The sequence below is a fragment of the Gymnoscopelus microlampas genome (assembly GCF_963454915.1).
Source record: "Gymnoscopelus microlampas genome assembly, chromosome: 11".
NCBI lineage: Eukaryota > Metazoa > Chordata > Actinopteri > Myctophiformes > Myctophidae > Gymnoscopelus > Gymnoscopelus microlampas.
In genome coordinates, this window is record NC_139948.1 from 49,499,103 (window position 1) to 49,519,398 (window position 20,296).

Sequence of the window (20,296 nt, forward strand, 5' to 3'; positions counted from 1 at the left end):
TATATAGCGCTCCCCCTGAGGCTGCGGTAGGGAAATAACCTGGGGATGTAATATCCTACTGTAATTCTACAAACCTCTGTAGTGATCGAGGCCAAAATGTGTTCTGCTGCCCGGTTCTCCTCAGTGTCTGGAGCAATTGATCTGGCACACTGCCATTGACCATTACCATGTGCACGGAACACCGAACGCCCGTTTTTTTCGATTTCACCAAATCTCAGTTTTTATTAGCGTTTCTGTGTAAAAAAGAATGTCGCCATGGTTACGGCTGCCCCAGCTGTGGGATGGCCTCTCTCGCGAGCTATGGGATGAATGGCTCCCCGGGGGTTGCCAGATCATGTGCGCATATCGCATATCCCCCCCCCTCCACGGGTATGGGCTAGTACCACATAACTATTGTAATATGTGTGTGTGGCCACTGGCACAACAAATCCATGAACCTGGGTGGGAAGGTACCCGCAGATGGACAACGTATGTAATGTATGGGTGGTACGGTAGCCACGGTAACCACAGAGTGATAGAACTATGCTCTGTGAGAGGGACAGAGGGGGGGGCAGAGAGACAGAGACTGGTGTCACAGCACCCCCTGCTGTTAAGAGAGAGCAGTGGACTGATATGAATGACTGTTGTGGGATTGTGTTTGTGAGTATGGTGAGTATTTTTCAATGTATGCCAAAAAAAAGAGGTTTCGTGTAAGGCAGTGGTTCTCAAAGTGGGGTGCGGGGTGGGGGGGTCCTTGAAGGGGTTCCAATTGGGGTCCCCATGCAGAAAAAGTAGTTAATATACCCCCCAAAAAAATCAGTTGAAGCACTTTATCAGCTATTCAAAAAAAAAATCTTGCACTGAAATGTGCAAAATGTGGAATATTTTTCAAACCTTTTATCAACATAACCTTTATGGGGGGGGGGGGGGGTCCCCTGGCACAAAATATGTTCAGATGGGGGTCCTCGGCCAAATACGTATTAACCCATTAAGACCTGAGGCGAGTCTTAAAAAGGTTTTCTAAATCCTAACATTTTTTTGAAAAAAAATCCAAAAATAAATGTTTTCAAGATTTTTCTAAAATAGCAGATCTACAAGCTCATAGCGCGGCACTCGGTGCCGCGCTATGAGCTTGTATATCTGCTATTTTTGAATAGCCCAAAGAAATCTAAAGTGACACAGATGCGTTCCAGGTCTTAATGGGTTCATTTGGGGGTCCTTGACATTGAAAAGGTTTGAGAACCACTGGGTCCAGAATTGGAAACAATCGCAACTCTATTGACGGTATAACGGCTCTCCGCTGCGCTCGCGAGAGCAGGTTGCCAGGTTTGGTGACTTGACAAAAGTCACCTCTGTGACAAAAGGCGAAGATGATGATGATGATGAAGAAGCTGTTCTTTGCGTGACTTACATCATGCTCGTCGTTGTGCATGTCACTTTTGGGACAGTGCAAAAATGCTTGTATTGTTCTGTCTTTGAAAACAAAATAAATTATGGTCCAACGCCTTTTGGATTTATTTTCGTATGTTAACGTCACATGCATGCGTGAATAATGATAGTGCACCGCAAGGCTATTATAGTTAACTAATTTTAAATAATTTTAAAATAAAAAAACATAATAGTTAACTGAAATAAAAATGGTGATTTATACAAACAAAACATAACTGAAACGGTATTGTGCGTTTACAAAACTAACTAAAACTATAGCTAAAACCAGATGAAATGTCGTTAGTTTCAGTCTTTGGGAATTTCTTTCATATACAAGTCTGGAATTTTGGGTGGATATGAAATCTATCCTCAAGCTGTGCCCGTTTTGAACTGTAAATTCATCATTTGTTTTGTTGAATTTTACTTTTACTCTCTCCTGACGAAAGCCAACAAAAAAGAAAGCTGAACAAAAACGGGCAAAACCTACTTTTAAAACAAATTAAAGCTAAACTGAAATGGAAAACAAAAGTTGAAACAAGAAAATAATAAACTTATGAAGAAGAATGCAAAACTATAATAACCTTGGTGGTGCAACCGGACCAATACGTGTTTTTCTCCTCTAGGCTATACCTTCACACAGTCACAGCTCGTTCACACTATACCAGTGGTTCTCAACCAGTGGTCCGGGGACCACCAGTGGTCCTTGAGGGGGTTCCAGGTGGTCCCCAGCTAAATGATGGAGAGTTGGTAACCAAATGAACCCTTATTAGATGTTTAACTCTTGAGAGTGTAAAATGAAACCAAATGGACCCTTATAGATCTTTAACTCTTGAGAGCGTAAAATGAAACCAAATGGACCATTACGGGTCCATTTGGTTTCATTTTACGCTCTCAAGTGTTAAATTACTGTTAAACATCTGCATTACTTAATTAACAAGAAGTGTACACAATTAGAGAATGGAGAAGGATTGTTATTTTTGATCAACGTTTGCCTGTCATCTCTCCTATTGGTACCAACATCAATACAACATGGAATTGTGGACAAAATCTCATCCAACGACAACAAAATATTCTACGTTTTGTTTCTGAGAGGCTAATTCTCATCAAACGGTGATGAATCCGTGGCTCAAATGCAAAATAAAATAATGGACCTTGATATGAAACGGGTTGAAAACCACTGCACTACTAAACGACTGACCACACGGTAACTTAGAAAGACAATTTTATTGCAAATTTTTCAGTTTGCCATGTTCTTTAAATTTTCATTTGAAGAAATAAAAAGAGGAAGCAAAATTCTGCCTTCTTTGTGTCCGGTGGATTTCTTTTTGTTGCTGTTTTAAACTGCTCATGAAGGAGAGCAGACGTCATGGAACACGGAGCTATGTTAGAAGCAGCTATAGTGTGTGATGATCCGGGTCCGGTAGGTTTAGTCCTCCTCTGGTACCGGCTCTACCGGGATCTTCTTCAGGGCATCCTTCTTCAACGGGCCCTGTGAACCAAACCAGGGGTCAAAAGGTTAGATGTTGTTGATCACTTAACCACATGAACCCACAACAACATGATCCCTATCATCTGGTGGAAAACCACAAAACCACAAAAAATGGCAGGCTGTGCCTTAGCAGAATCTGACGAGAAATATCGTCAGTGGCAGGCAAAGAATTAAAGGGACATGTTTGGGGTAATTTTAACACATTGATTTGATTGCCAAGATCACATTGATGCGTTTTTTCATTTTCTTTGGAAAATTCCACAAGGGCGACCTAACACAGCTTTGGAATGATCGATCGTCACTCAGAGAAGTAGAAGTGGATGTGACGTCGTTCCAAAAAAAACAGGAAGCGAAGTTTGGGATTTTCAGAAAAACGGGCTGTAACTCAGTTTCTTTTTTTTGCATTGAAAACCACTAGTTTTCAGCGGCATAGATATAGAAACCTAGATACCTCATTGGCCTCTGCAGTACATTGGAGCAACCTGTATCGCAATACTTGTATCACTTCCGCCCTTAGTCCACTCATAGTGACTACTGGCCAATCACAGCGCTCACAGCGCTTTGACTACTGGCCAATCACAGTGCGTCTTTTCCGGGACTTGTCAGTGCAGTGGTTCTCTGCTGGGTTAAGAAGAGACCCACCCCGACCTGCCTCTGATTGGCCTACCGAACGTCCCCTTCTGTGACGCACGAGACTAAGGGCGGAAGCTGGTGCGCGCCCGAGATACAGACGCCTCAGAGCCGAAGGAGGCGTCTACCTTTATATGTCTATGTTCAGCGGGCCGAAGCCCCAAAATAGCGGATCGCGGTTGGAACGTTGTCGTTCCTATGGCTACACAGATCCCTCCGCTAACCCACAGGGACTATTTTGTTTGTGTTTTTGGGACACAATGTCGGTTCCACAGCGTTTCAAATATCATCGGATTGAGGTAATTATACACTGGCAAGGGGATGGAAAACTATGTTTAATATCTTGGCAATCAATGTGTTAACTCTGGCTTTTGTGTTTCACCCCAGACAGTTTTTAAGTTGCTTGATTCAGTATTTAGATATTTGATATTCATTTTATCAGACACGCCCTCTTCCTATACAAACCCATTGTAACTTCAAACTCCATTTTAAGCATGTTAGATTCATTGAAAACACACGTCCTTGGTTCTGGTGACTGATATTGTCCCTCTAGTGCGTGAGGGGGCCGTGTTTTTTATTTTACGGGTACTTTCAGCATGCATGTAATGAAATTCCAACAGGTGCACATGAGGCGTACATGTGCACATGTTGCGCGCGTGCACACACACACACACACACACACACACACACACACACACACACACACACACACACACACACACACACACACACACACACACACACACACACACACACACACACACACAGAGGTTTGTATTACTATACTTGTGAGGACATCAACGCTTTAGGTCAGCCATTTTATGAATTTCATTTAAAAAAATATATATATTGCAATTTTTAACCGTAAACCTAAAAGCCAAAAAACAGCAGATCTACAAGCCCACAACGCGTCGCAGCGCGACGCGTTGTGAGCTTATAGATCGGCTGTTTTTCGGTGCACGACACTGACGCACAACTAAGTATAAATCATGTTGAACTCTAATTCCAATCCCTAAACCTAACCTCTAAATGTCTAATCCTGACCTGAATGTTTTTCAAATTGAAAAGGTATCTCTAAAAATATTTTTTTTTAAACTATAAAACAACCATTGTCTTGTGAGGACAATGGTTGTGAGGACAATGTATATTTCTTCAAATTCTACTATACTTGGTCCTCGCAAGTATAGTAATACACACACACACACACACACACACACACTATACACCCACCATGAACGCCCTCTTCTCCTGTGGTGTCTGGAAGCATCCGTGACCAAACTTGGAGGTCGTGTCGATGAACTTGAGCTCAATCTCCTCCTTGTGTTTGCGTGACGTGTGCACACGCATCGACTGTGAAGGGAAACCACACCCACATCACCAGAGAAACCACACCCACATCAGGGAAACCACACCCACATCACCAGAGAAAAGAACAGAAAGAAGTTTACCCCAAAATCAGTGTTGATTTCGTCGACTAAAACGATGACGAAAAATGTTGGTCGACTACCTTTTTTCACTGACGAAAACTAAATAAAAACTAAGCTATGATGACTAAAACTAAGACTAAATATATTGACAATTTCGTCAACAAATAAAAACTAGACTAAAATGTGGAGAAGAAATCCAGTAGAACTAAAAGACAAGTCATTGTATGTTTGGTTGCGCTCGGGTGTTGCGCTCTGAAAATAGCAGATCTACAAGCTCACCGCGACGCGTTTGTGAGCTTGTAGATCTGCTATTTTCAGCATGCAACCAAGTGTAAAATCAGCCATTACGACGCCATCAAGGCACCGCCAACATACATTTTACTAAAACTAGAAAAAAACGTAAACATTTCAGATGACTAAAACATGACTAAAACTAAATGGAATTTAATTCAAAAGACTATGACTAAAACTAAATCAAAATGTGCTGTCAAAATCAACACTACATCAGACGGTACCTTTCTGAGCGTGAGGCAACGTTTCTTGGGGCCGACGACGCAGCCCTTCAGCAAGAGGAAGTCATTGTTCACCTCGCCGTAGTGGGGGAACCCGCCCTATACAGGAAACGGGAAGTAGAAAAGACACGCGGGGAGGAGAGAGGACAAGACAGGAAATAGAAAAGACAAAGGTTTTCATGTCATCATGCGTTAAAATGATCGCAAAGATTTGTGTGGGATATGTATTTGTGTTGTATTGAAGGTATAGAGAGCCGCTTTGGAGGCTGATAAAAATAAGTTAGAGAAATCTTAGATTGCGTCATATAAGAACTGCGTTCCGCAGGGCTGGATTAACACCTCTCAGTGCCCCATGGGCAGTGGAACGGCAAGGCCCCCCCCCCTCATGCGTGAAAATGTTTTAGTTTATTTTTCCCTAATCTAGCTAATTTGACACTGTGTTATGTTAAATCTTCATTATTAATTACTTCTAAAATCAAGTATTTTTAATCATTTTAACATTTATTTTTATTATTCTAAAATGGACTTGGGGGGGGTCCACTCTTATTTATTTTGACATAATTTATTTATTTCATTCGTATTATATAACAACAAAATGGGGAAACTTTTCGTGAAAAAAAAACGGTGAAAAAATACAAATTTATCCAGAGAGGAATTATCAAATGTAACTCAATGTCATCATAAACGACAGAGAGTCTCATACCTGACAGAATCGTCGGCCTGATTTGTTTATTTTTGGAAAATTTCTCTAAGGGGATTTTCATTGGAAAAATACGTTACGTGACCCAGGCGTACTAGAGGGAATGACCTCAGGACTTCGGTTCTCTATAGCATTGGTTCTCAAACTTTCCCGCGCCAAGGACCCCCAAATTAATATGTATGTGGCTTCGGACCCCCACCCGATGTGAAAATACGTTGTGCCAGGGACCCCCAGAAGCAAAGATTTATGTTAAAAATGTTCGCCTTAAAAAAAAATAAAGATTGAAGGATTTGCACACATTTACAAGATTTTCAAAAATAGCAGATCTACAAGCTTGTATAGCGCGCACGGCACTCGCTATGAGCTTGTAAGATCTGCTATTTTTTAATAGCCAAAGTATAAAATATGGATAAAGGGGTTAAAATGATTGTGACACTTTATTAGCTAATTTTGCTGGGGACCCCCTGGAACCCCACCCCACCCCGAAGGACTCCTGGACCCCACTTTGAGAACCAATGCTCTATAGAAAGAAAATAGATCAGGGGTGATGCAACTTTGATGATGTAGAGGGACACTATATTTCCACACTCACTCCAGACCAGAGGGCCACATTGCATATTTTTCGTAAATTAATGCCGTACTTCGCCATTCTATGTCACACAAAAGTAGCAAACATAGCCAATCTACAAGCCCAAAACGTGTCGCAGTGTTGACGCGTTTTGGGCTTGTAGATCGGCTATTTTTGCTACTTTTGAATTGGAATCCTGAATTAGTTTTTGCTATTTTTGAATTGGAATCCTGAAAAGTTACATTTCTATTTAATTTCAAATGCATTTGTCAAATGCATAATGTTAACTTTTACTAGTCATTTAAGCTACTAATATAGACCGAAGTAATTAAAGCGAGTCATGTTTGGAATTGTAACAGCTGAAATCTATAATTTATCAGTATTCCGTATATTAACCTGTGGGCCGCATTAAGAGAAGGTGTGGGCTGCATGTGGCCCCCGGGCCACCAGTTGCCCATGTATGAGATAGATAATGCAGTCATGTGGTGTTGCAGTAGGCCTACCATGGGATTGATGGTCTTCTGGGTGACGTCAAAGTATGTGGAAGCGTTGTTGCGGATCACTTTGCCGTCCTGTACGTGGACTCCCTTACCCATGCGGTACACCTGGGTTCAAAAAAACAGTTTGTCATAACCATTACTGCCACAGGACGCATAGTAAACATGATAGGATGTTATTTAATTAGCTGTTAAGCTATTATTATGAGTCTTTTAATATTGTGTAATGTTTTCACCTATAATGACAGGGCCCATAATAGGGATGACCAGGTTGAAAGTGTTCCTCATCACAGTAAGGGGAAATCAACTATTCAAGAGGTTGCAACAATTAATCAAACCAATTGATTTTGTCAATTATTTAAAAATAATATTGATAATCAATAATTCAGTAAAATAATTGATTAATAATCGATCCCTATCCTGGGCATAACATTATAGGCAAAAACTTAAATAAAAAAAAGGTTTAAAGGTATGGTAAGTGTTTTTTTTTTGTTTTGTTTTTTAAAGGTTAAAGTACTATATTCTGGTAGTAATCATTGCTACAGAGTGTTTGTTTGGTCACAGGGGTCTCTCCAGCTCTTTAGTAAACAGAATATAGTACATTTTCAGGTAGGTGACAACATTTAAGCCAATCAGGAGAGAGCACTGAAAATGCATTTTCTGTTTAATAAATTGCTGGAGAGACATGGAGACTGAACAAACACTCTATAGCAATGAGTACTATCACAATATAGAGCTATTTAACACTTATTTTAACCAAAGTAAATCACTTACCCTACCTTAAGTGTTTCATGGATTTGTTGATACAGAAAACAGTTTTTTTTAAGTGCTTCTAGATTATTCGATTAATGGACAAAGTAATGGATAGTTGCAGCCCATAATGAAGACTGAACGGACCTTCTTGTTGAGCTCAGTGCGGTGGTGGTAGCCCTTCTGACCGGCGCGGGCGATGGTGTAGGAGACGCGGGCAGGATGCCAGGCTCCGATACACGCCACCTTCCTCAGACCCTTGTGTGTTTTCCTGGGCAGCTTCTTCACGTGCCAACGGCTGGTCACGCCTAGCAGGGGCAGAGACACAGACACAGGCAGGCAGACATAGTCAACTGCGATTTGATGGTGTGTGTGTGTGTGTGTGTGTGTGTGTGTGTGTGTGTGTGCGCGTGCGCGTGCGTGAGTGTGTGGTCTGACATGTTTAGTCCATCGACTATGACTCAGGGTATACTTGACATTACTGTACAAAGTGTACAACAAGCTTGATTTCTGGGGAAACTATAGTTATTATTTAGTCACAAACTCTTGTTAAAGGACTAGTTCCCCCCAAAAAATACTTGATGACCGGCAGCGGTTTCCGGTAGGAGACACAACAAGTCTCCGTTGTGTCTCCTACCGGAACCGCTGCCTACCGGTCCGCTGGTCATCAAATTATTGTCTTAGGAATGAGACAAAAACTAAACAATATCCATGAATTCAAGTCTCCATGGGGTGGCTAATCCATTGAAACAAAGTTTTTTTTTGGGTGAAGTGTCCCTTAAATGTTTGGTTGTGCTCGGGTGTTGCGCTCTGAAAATAGCCGATCTACAAGCTCACAACGCGTCGCAGCGCGACGCGTTGTGAGCTTGTAGATCGGCTATTTTCAGCATGCAGCCAAGTGTAAAAATCATCCATTACGATGCCATCAAGGCACCACCAACATACATTTTAGTCGACTAAATCAACTGTAGTTTTAGTCGACTAAAATCTTATGATATTTAGTCGACTGAAACTAGACAAAAACTAAAACATTTCAGCTGACTAAAATATGACTAAAACTAAATGGAATTTGATTCAAAAGACTATGACTAAAACTGACTCAAAACGTGCTGTGTGTCAGAATCAACACTGCTCCCAGCCGGTATTACCTTTGAAGCCGCGGCCCTTGGTGACGCCGATCACGTCGACCATCTCGTCCTGAGAGAAGACGTTGGCGACGGGCACCGGCTGCTCCAGGTGCTCCCGGGCCCAGTCCACCCGGTCTGCCATGGTTCCCCCGTTCAGCTGGATCTCCATGACGTGGGCCTTCTTCTGTCTGAAGGGCAGCAGACGCATCTGGACCACAGAAAGGGGGGTGGGGGGGGGAGAGCAGAAGAGATTCAGAACACTGGTTTAACTTTTTTTTTTTCATTTTAAGCACCCCCGACCTGATATGCATTACTTCAGGGGTGATGCAACTTTGATGATGGAGAGGGCCACTATATTTCCACACTCACTCCAGCGGGCCACATTGCATTTTTTTCGTAAATTAATGCCTTACTTTGCCATTCTATATCACACAAAAGTAGCAAAAATAGCCAATCTACAAGCCCAAAACGCATGTGTGTGTGCGAGCGTGCGTGCGTGTGTGTGTACCTTTGATTACAGCTTAGAGGAAGCCTTTCTAACCAAAGTGCTAAAATATCAGCTCTTAGAGCAGACTATCTCACAGTTAGGCTATGTAAACTTGTAGTTTTTTTATTCTTCGGGCCCCCAAATGTGTGTATATTTGCCCGTAGACCCCCATCTGAAAAGGGTTTGTGCCAGGAACCCGCAGAAGAGAAGATTTGTGTAAAAAAGCTCAATTACTCAAATTCAAAAACACTTTTAATATTTGTCTTGCGTTGTGAGCTTGTATGTCTGTTGTTTCCTTTACCCATGATTGATGTCTGCTGTGTCTGACAAGTATGTCAACTGTATTGTATATGTAAGTAACAATGTTCTGCCTTATAGGCACTTTGTAACTGGCTGTTTTCCTATTGTCTGACTGCACTGGCAGTGTTTATTTGTCCTTTGTACAATGTGTTTATGTGGACATAAATAAATATTTTGAATGTGTGTGCGTGTGCGTACTGTATGTGTATGCATAGGCGATTTTTGCCTCTGCCACCAGGGGAGGCAAAGAAAATATATGAACATATATGTTTGCCCCCATGCCCCCCCTAAAAATCGTCTATGTGCGTGTACTGTGCGTGTTGCTCCGTATCACAATGTCCTATTTGATTTAAATCAATTTCCAGTCTGTCCTGCTTAAAAAGAATTGTACAAACATTTAGACTGTTATGTTCCCAATAAAGACCACCTTGAACCTTGAAGTGGCCCGTATAGGTCACGCGTGAGGCAACTTGATGTACAAGTAGACCCCTCCCCCCTCCCCCCTCCCCCCTCCCCCCTGGGCATGACGCTATATGTCACAGGGACTTTTTATAGTCTTTGGTATGCAGTGCTGGAAAGTAACTAAGTACATTTACCTAAGTACTGTACTTAAGTACAATTTTGAGGTATTTGTACTTTACTTGAGTATTTCCATTTTCCAATACTTTTACTTCTACTCCACTACATCTCAGAGGCAAATATTGTACTTTTACTCCACTACAATTATTTGAAAACTTTAGTTACTAGTTACTTTTCAGATATAAATTATGATTTCATGAAACATACATTAACCACTTTAGCCCTATCTTATATATAGGCTATTTGAAAATAGCAGATCTACAAGCGCACAACGCGTCGCGATGCAACGCGTTGTGAGCTTGTAGATCTGCTATTTTCAAATATTTTTGTACTTTTACTTTTGGTACTTTAAGTACATGTTGACACCAATACTTTTGTACTTTTATTCAATTACATTTTGAATTCCGGACTTTCACTTGTAACAGAGTACTTCTACATTGCAGTATTGATACCTTTACTTAAGTAAAACAGTTGAGTACTTATTCCACCACTGGGTATGACCCAGTGTCAGGGCGGAAACTCAAACCACAAGGCCACTGAGCTGGTAATCCATTGAAATACAGGTTATTTTTAAAGGTTTCACGCATACAAGGTTTCCACCCGATCTATCTTCTTCTATATCGTCCTCCTTTGAATTTACAAAATTAATACTGTTTCAAAACGGACTCTAAACACAACGCGTGTCCCCAGTGTGAATTACTACTGAGGATTTGCTCCTACTCAGCATAAAATCAATAGCAATATCAGTGTCTCCCACAACCACTCATCATCTGACTCAGTGTTGATTTTGACAGCACATTTGGATGTAGTTTTAGTCATAGTCTTTTGAATCAAATTCTATTTAGTTTTAGTCTAGTTTTAGTCGACCAAATATCCTAAGGTTAGAGTCGACTAAATCTACAGTTGATTTAGTCGACTAAAATGTATGTTGGCGGTGCCTTGATGGCGTCGTAATGGCTGATTTTACACTTGGTTGCATGCTGAAAATAGCAGATCTACAAGCTCACAACGCGTCGCAGCGCGACGCGTTGTGAGCTTGTAGATCGGCTATTTTCAGAGCGCAACACCCGAGCGCAACCAAACATAAAATGACTTGTCTTTTAGTTCTTACTGGATCTCTTCTCCACTAGTCCCTCACTAACATTTTAGTCTATTTTTTATTTGTGTGTGTGTGTGTGTGTGTGTGTGTGTGTGTGTGTGTGTGCGTGTGTGCGTGTGTGCGTGTGTGCGTGTGTGTGTGTGTGTGTGTGTGTGTGTACGCAGCATTTACTGGCAACATAACGGTTTCCCCCGGGCAGCCATAGGGTTAGAGCCAGCAGATTATTTTTAAACTGCTATTTGAAACTCCACACTTGTGGAGTGCCGGCCTCACCTCACCGACAGAGAGGAGAGAGAGAGAGAGAGAGAGAGAGTGTGGAGACGTGTTTGTTTAGCAGTGGTGTAAAGTAACTTGGTACATTTACTCAAGTACTGTACTTAAGTACAATTTTGAGGTATTTTTTACTTTACTGGAGTATTTCAAATGTTCTGTACTTTTACTTCTACTCCACTACATCTCAGAGGCAAATATTGTACTTGTACTCCCACTACAATTATTTGAAGACTTTAGTTACTAGTTCCTTTGTAGTTTTTGATTATTGTAACAGAGTATTCCTACATTGCGGTATTGATACTTTTACTATTACTTTTACTAAAAAATGTGAGTACTTTTTCCACCAATGTTGTGTAGAACTGTGAAGTCAAGTGGTTAGACAGATGAGACGTCTTGTCTTTGCGTGGCATGTGATGAAGAGAATAACATGTTTACCTCTGTCCTTTCCAAAGGGGGGGTATATTATTTCCCTGTCATTCACTATTGAGCTGACAAGCACCAACACTGACAAGTGTTGGTTTCGTCGACTAAAACGATGACGAAAAATGTTCGTTGACTATCTTTTTTCACTGACAAAAACTAAATAAAAACTAAGCTACAACGACTAAGACTAAATATATTGACAGCTTCGTCAACAAATAAAAACTAGACTAAGATGTTAGTGAGGGATCTAGTGGAGAAGAGATCCAGTAGAACTAAAAGACAAGTCATTTTATGTTTGGTTGTGCTCGGGTGTTGCGCTCTGAAAATAGCAGATCTACAAGCTCACAACGCGTCGCGCTGCGACGCGTTGTGAGCTTGTAGATCTGCTATTTTCAGCATGCAACCAAGTGTAAAATCAGCCATTATGACGCCATCAAGGCACCGCCACAACATGCATTTTAGTCGACTAAATCAACTGTGGTTTTAGTCGACCTTAATGTTATGATATTTAGTTGACTAACACTAGACAAAAACTAAAACATTTCAGATGACTAAAATATGACTAATATGACTAAATAAGAATTTTTAAAAATTGCTGTCAAAATCAACACTGGCCAGTGGTTCTCAAACTTTTTTTCATGTCAAGGACTCCCAAATTAATATTGTATTTGCTGTTACTGTTGTACCCTATACTGGCTCACCTGCCAGTAAGGAGCCTCTACCGGGAGGACGTATATAGCGGTCTCTGTCCTACTCCCCCCGCTGACAGGCACTGCTCCAGTCCATCAGAATTCGTTAGCGCACCGACGAAGATCACCAATGTAGTGGATTCGAACCCTAGACTCCACGGTGGTGGACGGCTACTTTACCCTGCGCTAGCCTAGCACCCTGTGCTAGTTATATTTTATTAAGATATTCTGCCATACTTATTGGCTTTGAAATGCAAACTAGCCGACTAGCCGACAACAGAGGACTCCTGGATTACATCATGCCTTCCATTCCCTCCCATCCAGCGTCAGGATCCAGATCTCTGCTGTGTTGTCAGCTCCTCTGTCACACCGCAGTGTGTCTACGTAGGTGGTGTGCCTCGATCCTCTGTCACGCCGCAGTGTGTCTACGTAGGTGGTGTGCCTCCTCTGTCACACCGCAGTGTGTCTACGTAGGTAGTGTACCTCTTTCCCCTCAAAGCTGTGCCTTTAAGGGATAGTTCACCCCAAAAATGACTTATTTTCTATCAATTACACACCCTATGAAGCCTTGAATTCATGGAGATCTTTTGTTTTTTGTTGCATTCCTAAGCCAATAATATGATGACAGGCGGAAAGATGCTAATGTCTCCACCGCCGAGGCTCATCAAATTATTGGCTTAGGAATGCGACAAAAACCAAACAATCTCCATGTAATCACGTCTCCATGGGGTGACTAATCAATAGGAAAAAAAGTCAATTTGGGGGTGAACTATCCCTTTAAGGGTTGGCTCCAACAGTGTCAGTTTGTTCACTACCACAGTTCCGGGTGCCTGACGCAGTGACCAACCTCATCCTTCTCGCTCTCAGACCTTGTCCGTGGACCCTCGGGAGGTCCACGTTTCTGATGTGGTCATTAAAACGAGTCCCGGATTGTATCTTTAAATTTGAACTTATTTTCCACACTCTGAACATGTGTGTGTGTCAGTGTGAGAGGTGATGCTGGCCTGTACGTACCTGGGTGTGGACTATGACTCTGATGGCTGAGCAGTACTTCTTCATGGAAGAGAAGTCCTTCTCCAGTTGCTTCTTGCCGGCCTCATCCTGCCACTTCTTGCTGTACTTGGTGAAGGCCTTCTTCTTGCCCTTGGCCCTGGAACACAAATTAGTTTCAGTCACAGTCTTTTGAGTAAAATTCCATTTAGTTTGAGTCATATTTTAGTCATCTGCAATGTTTTTGTTTTAGTTTTAGTCTAGTTTTAGTCTACTAAATATCATGAGATTTTAGTTGACTAAATCTACAGTTCATTTAATCGACAAAAAAGTATTTTGGTAAGCTCACATCGCGGACCCCTGTTAGCATGTGAATTGGCTATTTTTACTGCTTTGCGCAACAGTGTCATACACAACAAAGTATAAAATCGGACATCCGGCATTCATTCATGAAGAAAGAAATCATGAAAAGACACAAATATGGACGATGTGTAGTCTTGACGACCATGCAAAGGTTAAAATGTAATCTAGTTAGCACGTTATTTAGACAGATGCCAGGCTCATTTGTTGATCTAGAATCCTATGGTTTCTATAGTTTCAATGTACAGATTATCATTATTATTATTATTTTATTGTACTTTTTAGAATGATGCTATAAGTTCTTGGTTTACCTGTGATCCTAGATTCCTACCACACCGTCTCTATGCATTTGATGTATGTGTGTTTACCTTGCTTACTGTAAGTCAGATAAAGAGCGTCCGCTAAAACGTCTAAATTGTAATGTGTACCAGTTTCTGTAGAATCTTCTCCTGCACTCGTCGCTGATGTGCTCGGCGAAGATAGTCTTGAAGGAGCGCAGGCCGCGGATGGTGTCGATGTATCCCACCAGCCCCACCACGATGATGGGCGGGGTCTCGATGACCGTCACCGCCTCCACCTCCTCTCGCTTGGCCTGCTCTGTTGAACGGGGACAAACACAGAGAGAGTGCCGCGCTATGAGCTTGTAGATCTGCTATTTTTGAAAAATCTTGAAAATGTGTGCACATCTTTGAATGTAGCTCACAACTGCTCACAACTGCGACGCGTTGTGTTGATTTCGTAGACTAAAACTACGACGAAAAATGTTTGTCGACTACCTTTTTTCACTGACGAAAACGAAATAAAAACGAAGCTGTGATGACTAAAGCTAAGACTAAATATATTGACGATTTTCGTCAACAAATAAAAACTAGACTAAAATGTTAGTGAGGGACTAGTGGAGAAGAGATCCAGTAGAACTAAAAGACAAGTCATTTTATGTTTGGTTGCGCTCGGGTGTTGTGCTCTGAAAATAGCAGATCTACAAGCTCAGCGCGACGCGTTGTGAGCTCGTAGATCGGCTATTTTCAGCATGCAACCAAGTGTAAAATCAGCCATTACGACGCCATCAAGGCACCGCCAACATACATTTTAGTCGACTAAATCAACTGTAGATTTAGTCGACTGTAATCTGATGATATTTAGTCGACTAAAACTAGACAAAAACTAAAACATTTCACACGACTAAAACTAAACAGAATTTTATTCAAAAGACTATGACTAAAAACTAAATCAAAATGTGCCGTCAGAACCAACACTGCTTGTGGGTCATGTTTACATACTGAGGCCGGTGCGGTGCACCTCCCGGAGGGTGTGGGTCATGCCGGCCTTGTAGCCCATGAAGGCGCTGAGGTGAACGGGTTTGCTGGGGTCGTCCTTGGGCCAGGAGCGCGGCCTCCCGATGTGCTTCCTGCTGCGCTTGCGGGGCAGGAAGCCCATGTGCCCGTGGCGGGGGGCCTCGAACTTACGGTGAGACTGGCAGGGAGAAACACACACACATGTTTGTATTACTATACTTGTGAGGACATCAACACTTAAGGACAGCCATGTTATGAATGCTATTTAAATTTAAAAATAATAATTGCCATTTTAACCGTAAGCCTGAAGCCGAAAAACAGCAGATCTACAAGCCCACAACGCGTCGCGCTGCGACGCGTTGTGAGCTTGTAGATCAGCTATTTTTCGGTGCATGTTACTGGCGCGCAACTAAGTATAAATCATGTTGAACTCTAATTCCAATCCCTAAACCTAACCTCTAAATGTCTAATCCTGACTTGAATGTTTTGCTAATTGTAAACGTATCTCTAAAAAATGTTTTTTTAAAACTATAATACAACCATTTGTCTTGTGAGGACCAGGAAAACGCTCCTCACAATGTATATTTCTTCAAATTCTACTATACTTGGTCCTCGCAAGTATAGTAATACAAACACACAAAAGTTTTATACAGTATTTATTGTATTTCTTTTAATTGACCTACTGTATATGAGTAATATACGGTAGTCTGTCAGCCATATGGCGGTGCTTTGTATTGTAATGTCCTTTTATGTCTGTCTTTTCTTGTGGACCCATGTCACCTGCCTGCAGTGGTGGAAAGTAACTAAGTACATTTAGTTAAGTACTATGTGCTTAAGTACAATTTTGAGGTATTTGTACTTTACTGGAGTATTTCCCATTTCCAATACTTTTACTTCTACTCCACTACATCTCAGAGGCAAATGTTGTACTTCTAATCCACTACAATTATTTGAAAACTTGAGTTACTAGTTACTTTGCAGATATAAATTATTATATTATAAAACATACATTAACCACTTTAGCCCTATTGTATACCTAGGCTAGGCGATCTACAAGCTTGTGAGCTTGTAGATCTGCTATTTTCAAACATTTTAGTACTTTTACTTTTGGTACTTTAAGTACATTTTGATACCAATACCTTTGTTCAAGTCGATTTTGCATTCCTGGCTTTTACTTGTAACAGAGTACTTCTACTTTGCAGTATTGATGCTTTTACTTAAGAAAAACATTTGAGTACTTTTTCCACCACTGTATATATTGGTATCCAAAAAAAAAATCTGTTTACTTAAGAGGCAAAAAGGGATCTCCTGTTACTGAACAAACACTATAGCAATGAATACTAACATAATAAAAAGCTTTATCTTTAACCATAATAATAATTACTCCACAGGGAGTAATACAAAAAAAAAGTCTTAAAAATGTTTTGCGACAAATGTTTGTGACAAAAGGTGATTTACGGCATGCGACCCCTATTTCTGACAGTGAGGCTCCAGTGTGCACGGAGGGCCCACACATGCCATTCTGGACTCACGCCCAAGAAACAGATGTCAGGAAGAAGAGATCTAGCTGCCGCTTGTATTTTGAGAATGAATAGAGGCATGACTGTGCTCTTAACAGCTACACGCGGTCACTGTCCGTCAAGCGTACAACAGGTTTTTGTGAAGGAACGCCACTCTACACAGTATCAATCATCTGTACGCCCAGTCAGGAAAGACATATGTCGCTGTCCATCTTTTTGTTTCTCCTAACTAATGCAAGGGTCTTCAACGTTTTCAGGCCAAGGACCCCCTAGCTGAGAGAGAGATGAAGCAGGGACCCCCCTCAATATCGTATAGAATTGTGTTTCAGATTCAATTTTTTTTTGTTTACGTGGTCTGCTCTTTTTTCCCCTCTACACCTATACCTCTTTGCCAAAAATAGCCGATCTACAAGCTCACAACGCCTCGCAGCGCGAGGCGTTGTGAGCTTGTAGATCGGCTATTTTTGGCCAAAGTTCTCCTCAGAAAAGGGATGCTATAGGGTTCAAGTGGTTAAGGTAAAATAAAAAAATCCTATCACACAAACATTTGGCGGACCCCCTGTAGTAACTCTGAGGACCCCCTAGGGGTCCCGGACCCCCTGTTGAAGAATTAGTTAGTAAGTAAATAGAACTTTCCTCTGTTTTACACATTCAAAACTTATTTTGCAGTTTACATATTCAAGTTCTTTTAGGAATTACGAAAAGTTAAAGGTAGGGTAAGTGATATTTTTTGGTAACATTTTTTTTTGTTAAGAAGGTTAAAGTACTATATTGTGATAGTAATCATTGCTACAGAGCGTTTGTTTGATCACAGGGGTCTCTCCAGCTCTTTACTAAACAGAATATAGTACATGTTCAGGTAGGTGACACATTTTAAGCCAATCAGGAGAGAGCACTGAAAATGCATTATCTGTTTAATAAAGAGCTGGAGAGACATGGGAGACTCCTTTTACTGAACAAACACGCTATAGCAATGAGTACTATCAGAATATAGAGCTATTTAACACTTATTTTAACCAAAGTAAATCACTTACCCTACCTTTAAATACTTTTTCTCTACTATTCTTGTTATTATTGTTACTACATTGGCGGGGAATCAAAAACCATAAAGAATGAGTAAAGAATTTTACTTTTGCGTACTTGCATATAAGATATAACCTTACAAATCTTCAATATTGAAAATACTTGACATAAAAAAAGAGTTTAACAGCATATACTGTATCATGAAAAACAAGGGGGCATGCACACAAGTCCCATTAAGAAGCACAGCATGAATTATTTCTTAAAGAGATAGTTCACCCCCAAAATGACTTATTTTCTATCTATTAGTCACCCCATAGAGACTTGAATTCACAGATATTTGTTTGTTTTTGTCGCATTAAGCCAATAATTTGATGACCGGCAGCGGTTCCGGTAGGAGACACAAAGAGTCTCCTTTGTGTCTCCTACCGGAACCGCTGCCTACCGGTCCACTGGTCAAATTATTGTCTTAGGAATGTGACAAACACAAAAAAAATGTCCATTAATTCAAGTCTTTATGGGGTGACTAATCAATAGAAAAAAAGTAATGTTTTGGGTGAACTATCCCTTTAAGCATGTGTGTCATTTCATATTCTCAGAAAATAAAAAAATCTGTTATGGGATTATTTTAGAGACAGCTGGATGATTCTACGGCGCCGTCCAAACGATAACAGAAGAGACAAATCTATACAGGAGGAACCACGTGCAAGAAAGCAGTCGCCATTTTCACCATATAATCCATGTGGTCTCATCTCAGACCATGCACCGGGACCAGAAAGTCTGCAAAATCCTGATTGTTAATTTACATTTTTAAATTTAAATTAATTTTGAAAAATGGAAATATCGAATGTAACTCTGGCAGTGTACAAATTTCTACACTTCCCAGAGTTAAATTTACTGTTACAGTAAGTCGTACAAATCCAAACAAATTCAGATATCTATAGAAGCCAACACAAACACACACACACACACACGCACAGAGACATAGTAGAGTTTTTAACAGTGGACACTGAGGTGTCCACTGTTAAAAAAGAAAACAAGGTCAAAGACGAGATAGAACAGAGCACTGACCATGTCTGTGTGTGTGCCTTCGTCCAGGCGAGGCACGGAAAGAGAGAGGAAAGAGTGCTGATGTCAAGATGTCATGCTTAAGACGATACTCTCTCTCTCTCTCTCTCTCTGGGCTCTAATTTGGTGGGTGGCCCGAGTCGAGGAGCCATATTCACTTTCAAACTTGGTCATTGCTGCCAAGAAAGGGGGGCGGGGGTGTGAGGGGTTTTGGGGGGAGGCGGGGAGGGGGGGCAACACCCCCATAAGGTCCGGGGCAGGTCAGGTGGTGCATGGGGACCGGAGGCCCAGTGTTCAGGAGGAGGGTGAGAGAGGGAGGAGTGGCTCTTTTTAAGACTGAGGAGAGACAAAAAAGATAAGACATCAGGGGTGCCTGGCGGCTCAGTCAGTTTAGTGCATGTGGTTCTCTTAACAATATCCATGAATTCAAGTCTCCATGGGTTTACTAATCGATAGAAAAAAACATTATTTTATATTAGTATAATATAGTATATATAGTATTATTTTGGGTGAACTATCCCTTTAAGTCAATGAGACAATGTATATGAATGACTATAGGCTTCACGCTCTCCATTGTTATTTTAGACAGATAGCAGAATTGTGATCTAAAGTGAATCTGATAACAAAAGTCTGTCTGGGATCGCTGACACAAACTTTTCACGTGGGATTGGCAGCCTAAAATTGTTGTAGAACCACTGAGTTAATGCACACAATGACTCCTTTACAAGGACCCGAGTTTGAATTCGACACCGACACCTGTCATGTCTCACATGTCTCCCTTCTCTCTGATGTCCTTTTCCTGTCTCTCCACACTCTGATCTACAAGCTCAAACTCAAACTCAAGCTCAAAACACAGCTGTGACGATGGGCTTTGAGCTTGTAGATCGGCTATTTTTGCTGCTTTTCTGTGACACTGCAGTATGACGAAGTAGAGCATTCATTTATGAAAAATAAAACATAAATAGTTGAAATATGGAGGTTTTCTACACGACAGCAACGATATGTAGTGAATGAAGACTTTGTAGGAATTGAATGAACATATTTTGTGAGGTTTCAGTGACCTTGACCTTTGACCTCCTATTTCCA

General features: G+C 41.1%; 1 protein-coding gene and 1 long non-coding RNA gene across 2 annotated transcripts in view; one reads left to right on the top strand and one right to left on the bottom strand.

The window, feature by feature from the left end:
* Nucleotides 1-2,612: 2,612 nt before the first annotated feature.
* LOC311055091 (large ribosomal subunit protein uL3-like) lies at nucleotides 2,613-19,317 on the bottom strand. Its single transcript, XM_084071187.1, has 10 exons — nucleotides 19,214-19,317; nucleotides 15,588-15,780; nucleotides 14,736-14,904; nucleotides 13,972-14,107; nucleotides 9,129-9,315; nucleotides 8,128-8,288; nucleotides 7,237-7,338; nucleotides 5,469-5,564; nucleotides 4,757-4,876; nucleotides 2,613-2,896 (listed from the first exon to the last, which is right to left on the bottom strand). The coding sequence occupies exons 1-10, from the start codon at nucleotides 19,214-19,216 to the stop codon at nucleotides 2,834-2,836; spliced, it is 1,230 nt and encodes a 409-aa protein (XP_083927313.1). The 5' UTR covers nucleotides 19,217-19,317; the 3' UTR covers nucleotides 2,613-2,833.
* LOC311055164 overlaps nucleotides 17,620-20,296 on the top strand; it is a 105,116-nt gene continuing 102,439 nt past the window's right edge. Inside the window, exon 1 of the long non-coding RNA XR_014601766.1 lies at nucleotides 17,620-17,709. This is a non-coding gene — a long non-coding RNA (uncharacterized lncRNA). The remainder of the gene's footprint in view (nucleotides 17,710-20,296) is intronic.

Excerpts from the sequence above, each read along its gene's own strand:
- LOC311055091 (XM_084071187.1), bottom strand. Across the intron at positions 5,565-7,236 it reads AGAAGACCATCAATCCCATG|GGCGGGTTCCCCCACTACGG; the intron begins GTAGGCCTACTG and ends TTTCCTGTATAG. Across the intron at positions 4,877-5,468 it reads GTTGCCTCACGCTCAGAAAG|TCGATGCGTGTGCACACGTC; the intron begins GTACCGTCTGAT and ends TTCCCTTCACAG.